Below are 6,000 nucleotides of genomic sequence, written 5' to 3'. Positions count from 1 at the left end.
TGGATTTAATTACGACGCTCAGATGTCATTCCGAGCCCAGAACACGCTGCGTGTACTCCATGCCATCTTCGCATCTGCAAGACTCTGTCGGCCTTCGCCTAGCCTCCGCTGCCGTGAAATAGCCAAGAAATAGGCGAGCAGCTCGCACCTCACTCCACGCGTCCACACCCCGAGCTGGACCGCTGCCGGGATCAGAATAATCCGCGGCACAGTCCCAGCCCCTATCACTGGCATCTTATGGAAATAGATGCGCCCATGAGCTCGCCATTCATCCCACCCAGATCCATTGCACACCTACTGAAAGCCTTCGCCCGCTACTGTCGCAACTCGACGGCCGGGGGTGGGGTGCGAACCGCACAATAAGTAGAACTACCGTACGCAATCGGGCTAGAAAATCTACTATCCCAAGAGCGGGAGCAGGGCGGGGGGACGGGAAGCCAGCGAACCGAAACCCATTAATAAACCCTCCACGCGCTGTCCCCGCCCCTCCCCCGCCTGAAACTGCACACTAACCGGCTTATGTACTATGTGCTGAGTGTGTAGGCGGAATGGGGCGGGGGTCGGGCGTAAAAGGCAAATAAGAGTCAAGTAGACACGGGCAATGAATCCGCTGCCGACCGACCGGCAGCGGAAAGAGACGAGATGAGTGGCCGGACAAAAGGGGCGTGGACTAATGCCGCCGGTGAAACCTCTAATTCCCAGTCGCCGGTCTCGGCCGTGATGCGATGCGCCTCCTCGCTTGAGCGAATCTTTTGTTTGGCTGAGACATCGACTCCTTGACTGCTTTGTGTGCTGTGCTGGCGGTATATAGTGGCGGGGCGTGGCGGGGTGCCGGGCCGGCCGATCAATAGCATCCCAAGGCAGAGTGCGACGGCAGAAGTTTGCGAGCTTGTTATTCGCTGCTGGCAAGATACTGTGCGCGGGGAGTGCGGACCCGGGGTGGTTCCCGCTCCAGAAGGCCGAGTGCTCGCCCGGTTCCGCTCGGTCGGCTCGGCCCGCGTCGTAGGGCAAAGCGTAGCGTATCGGTGTCCGTGTGCGGAGTGAACGTCTCTCGAGTGTAACCGAGCCGTGTGAGTGGCCAAGACGCAAAGCGGCGTAATTCGCCCCACAGTCGCTCAGTCAGTAGTTGCACACGTTGTGTATTGGCAGTCTTGGAGTGGTCGGGTTGCGTCTTTGGCTTTGTGTCCGTTTTCTGAATCCGCTCAGTATCCGTTCGGATCTGCATACACTTTGCGGGTGCCCGAGTGATGCTCTGTCCGTGACCTTTCCTTACGCCTGCTGAAGAGTTTCGAACCCTTTCGCGGCTCAGTGAGACCCTAGACGTTGCGCCGTTGCTCGATTTTTGCAAGACATCGTTCATCCTTCCGTGACCGTTAACCAAGCAAATGGCGCCTGTGTACAGTTAATTAGGGGTTGCTAGTGAGAAAAATGCGATCGGCCTGCGAATGGCAATTAGTGGATGATTTTCAGTGGAAGTTAGTGGAAAACAAGATTCGTGACGCAAGTTGTTAGCAGCAAAGGATAGAGAATTAGTGACTGGCTGCCGAGTGAAAGGATAATTTCTTGCGTACTTGAACCGTTTCGTTTCGTTCAGTTTTGACTGTTTTCACTTGTTGTCGTCCTTTGGGCTTCGCGGTGTCGTGATTTTTGTGTTTTGTGTAAGGATTACGCGTCACATGATTTACAGAGGCCACAACAAGGATAGCAACGAGGTGCCTCTCTAGTCGCGCCGACCCCACGCTGCTAGGAATAGTATGCAAATTTCCCCCTGTCCACAGTGGATTCGATTAATAAAATGGCCGTTGGACCGACGGAGGGAACAAGTCCTCCGGAAACCTTCACACACCACCACCAGATCATAGCACCCAGCCCGATTCTGGCCGTGCCAACGCTCGCCTTCTCCGCCGCCCAGGTGGAGATTGTTTGCAAAACGCTGGAGGAATCCGGCGATATTGAACGATTGGCCAGGTTCCTGTGGAGTTTGCCGGTGGCGTTGCCTAATATGCACGACATTCTCAATTCGGAGGCGGTATTGCGAGCGAGAGCTGTTGTAGCGTATCATGTTGGAAATTTTAGGTTCGTACAATGATTTTTTTTTTAAGATTGTTTTATGGAAGTAGATAGGAAATGCGATATCATTTCGTGGTTTTCTGGGCTTTTAGATGACTTCAGTCTTATTTGCTTGGGTATGAAGCGTTGAGAACCTTTCGAATAGTCAAGGAAAATAAGTTACAATAAAGGTTACAGAAAATGTGGTAGGTTGATGAAGGTTCGAGACAAATAGAGAAGCCGCCTGCAATATATTTTGTTCCGTCTTAAATCCTTTGCAGAAAATAGGAAAATTTCTTTTTATCTTGGCAGAATGTAATTGGATGGTATCCCCTTGGACGTATTTTTAGGGAGGTTTTACGAAAAGCAACTATCTAAAAACCAAAAAAAAAAATCTGTCAAATAAACATATAAAATCTGAGATTTCAAAATTTAATTATAAAAATCAATAGTTTTTGGATTATATTTGTATGGACAGAATTACAACTGAATATTTTTGGGTTTAAGCTTCCTAAAAAATTGTATATTGAGGGAATTACCCTTCCTTGAATATTGGCCACAGTGGAGCATTAAGTAAAAGGGTGGAAAATGGCTTTTCCAAGTATAGCAGTAAAAAAAGTACATGTTTTGAGCACCAATTACGTAGGGCCGTGTTAGAAATAATAAGAACCTCCAAAGCATCAAGTGAATATGTACGAAAAAGTTGACTGACGGTTTCGTCCAGGGCAGAGGCAACTCATCAGACGCTGCCTCACCTTTGTCCTGGGAGCAGCGTGACCGAAAGTAATGACATACGGTAATTGCTCCACATAAAAATAATCGCAAACAAGTAATGGGTGCGAATTATATTCAAGTGAAATCCGCCATAAGCCCAGAACTAAACCAGGCCGAAAGTGAGGCAGCGTCTGATAAGTTGTCTCTGCCCTGGGCGAAACCGTCAGTCAACTTTTTCGTGTTTTTTTTAAACTTGGGTGTTTAACTCCAAAAATAGGACTCCGTTGGAGTACAAAAGAGGAAGTAAGTTGCTTCCCAAGTGGTCCGGCCCGCCACTAAGTGGGTGCGGACTCAGGACTCCCAGCATCCTCAACAAATTGATTGATTTCACTGCACTAATTTTTATTATGACAATAACACATACAGTAGTGGTAAAAACTTTGATTTAAAATGAATCAAACACTTGTCAAATTTTTATTCTTCGGTTTTTTTTAACATTTTTTTTTATAATGGGCCTTAAATTTATCCTTTTAAAAGTAAATATGATTACTGTTAATTTAAAATAAAAACAAATAAAAATTCGGTTAAAAAAACTAAGGGGGCCATTTTGTCAACCCGTCAAAACTTTTGAAACTTTTGTCTTAGAAGCAGTTTACGACAATAACAATATGAAAAAAAGGAGTAATTTTGTAATCTTGTTGAATAGGCATTAGTCCTTCTTATTGCTTCACATTTTCGCGGAATAGGTCAACTAAGTTCATTATTACATCAACTAGAGTGATTCAGGAAACCTGCAAATAAGAAATATGAGGCCTGAATCCAGCAAATGTTGAGACCCACGTTGGGCGCCATTTGGAATGAAAATGATGGAATTGCGATGGTCAAACGACCATCCTGAGTGGCCGAAGACAACCTAGAGGGACGAGCTGACCCATAAAAGTTGACCAAATTCACCGTGAAGGTCCGCTCGCAATACTGAGCTAGAGTTGTGAACTATTTGTTGGAGAGTAGACATTAGTTCAGCTGGTTTAGAAAAGTTTTGATCAGAAATACGTCAATCTAACTCTTCCCAAAGATGCTCAATAAAATGCCAGTCAGGACTTTTAGAAGGCCAGGTTATTTTTGCAACTTGGTTGTCATTTGGTCAATTCTGAACAAACTTGGAGGTTTGCTTAGCAACGCTATTCTGTGAGAAGACCCAGTATTTTCTCATCTTGTGAAGAACATCTAATAACATGTGCTATCCCAAAACGTCAAAATACATTGGAGATCTCATAATTACTTCAACTTGAATCAATGGACCAACACCATCACAAGAAAAGGATCCTAAAATAAATGTTGTTAATGCCGAAAATTTCACACAAAATTGATAACAGCCCCAGATCATTATGCTTCCATCCCCATGCTTCTTTATGGGTACTTGGTACTTGGGATCGTTGCAGGCTCCACCTGGATGGCGAATATATCTAATTCCATCAGTATCAAACAGATTAAACTTGCTTTCGTTGCTCCACAAACACGACCCCAATGAGCCACTGATCAATCTTTATGAGTTTCCGCAAATTTTTTATCTATATTTCATATTTTTCCACGAAATCCAAGGCTTTTTGATGTCCGTCATACCATTAGTCCATTTTTACTAAAAGTTATTATAATTAGGTTATATTAATAAAAATCAATTGTTTGAAAACCCCAAAAGACATTGTCGATATTTGAACATTGTAAAATTCAACAACTTCTTTTGAACATGTGTGTCTCGGGTTAACCAAGGATCTGTGCATTGATTTGGTTAAGTTAGTTAGGCACCCACCTACTTTTGAACGATCTACCGTACCCCTTTCCACCCGTTTTTTTATGGACTCTTCATAGCGCAGATTTTGTGACACCAGAAGGCATTTCGACTTCTCATACAATATTACTATTCTCGATTACACTTATCATTAGTTCCTTTATCTCATTTGAAAATGTTTTAGTGCGAGGCATTTTTTAAAAACGGTAATATTCAACGTTAAAAAAAGTGTCCAAAGTTTTGACCGTTTCAATTTTTGTTGAAATTATTTGCTTTTTAAAAATTTAAATTCGCAGCGAAAGAATATACATAAAGCTTCAACACAAAATTTTTTTTTTTAAAATACATCAAAAAGTAAAAATTTCACAAGCGTTTGATTCTCTTCACAAAGAAGTTTCCAAAATTTTAACTACTACTGTATATTAAGGGTAAAAAATGCAAAAAGTGATGATGAAATGTATCTGCTTTCATCTGGCAACAATGATACTTTAAGTTCGAAAATGCCTGTTGAACAAATAGAGTAGTCTGGATATGTTCCTTAAAGAAAAATACCTGTATTACCTTCAATATGAAGTAGCTCCACCATGAAATTTAATTACTTTTTGTCATCTGGACCTCATAGACCCTATCAGAGAGTGGCACCTTGTCAGCGGTATGGATTCCCAATTATTTTTTGCAGCTTGCCATCACTCTTGACTATTTTTTAGTTTTGTGTCCCTGACTCCTCTGACTCCTTTTTTAACATCTATCCAAAGATGTTCTCTAATATTAAGGTCCGTTGATTGCACTGGCCACCCCATGACCTGAATGTTATGGGCTGGAAGACCAGCGCAATGACATTTCCTCTTCAGCGTAAGGTAACATAACGGCGTCTAATATTTGCCCTACAAAATAGGAGGCATCCATGTTGCCGACGATCCTTACAAGAGATCCGACACCATTTCATGAGAAGCATCCCCACAGCATCATTTTGAGACCGCTCTTAGATATCGTTTTTTTTGTTGGTATCAAATTGCACAGTTATGGTCTTATCCGACCATAATATATTGCGCCAAATGTTATCTGGTTCGTTTATAAATTTTTTTGGCAAGCTGAAGTCGTCGTTTCAAATGTACACCCTTTAACAATTGTACTGTCCTTGGGGTCCCACCTTTAAGTCTACCGATAATAAGCGCTTCCTTATGGTTGAAGAAGCAATTGGCAGGTTAAGCACGAATTTTATCTGCGTAGATGTGATAAAAGGACGCTGTTCTACAATCCTTACGATCATTTTGTCATCTCTATTGCTGGTTTTTCTTCTGTCTACCACGACTTTCGGCCTGCAACGGCCAGTTTTTCTCGTTGGTTATCAATCCATTTGAAACATCTCCCTTATTTGACTATATGTTCTACCTTCGGTCAATAACTTTATTATCAACTTTCTGTTCTTTGGAGAGCAATGCTGGCCT

At 43.0% G+C, this 6,000-nt stretch overlaps 1 protein-coding gene across 1 annotated transcript in view; it reads left to right on the top strand.

The window, feature by feature from the left end:
- Positions 1-1,046: 1,046 nt before the first annotated feature.
- Positions 1,047-6,000, top strand: part of LOC119656076 (protein Optix) — a 53,639-nt gene continuing 48,685 nt past the window's right edge. Inside the window, exon 1 of the mRNA XM_038062357.1 lies at positions 1,047-2,076. Within this exon, the coding sequence (XP_037918285.1) occupies positions 1,796-2,076 (281 nt within the window). The 5' untranslated portion in view covers positions 1,047-1,795. The remainder of the gene's footprint in view (positions 2,077-6,000) is intronic.

This window comes from Hermetia illucens, chromosome 4 (assembly GCF_905115235.1).
Source record: "Hermetia illucens chromosome 4, iHerIll2.2.curated.20191125, whole genome shotgun sequence".
NCBI lineage: Eukaryota > Metazoa > Arthropoda > Insecta > Diptera > Stratiomyidae > Hermetia > Hermetia illucens.
This window is presented reverse-complemented; position numbering and strand designations above follow the sequence as displayed.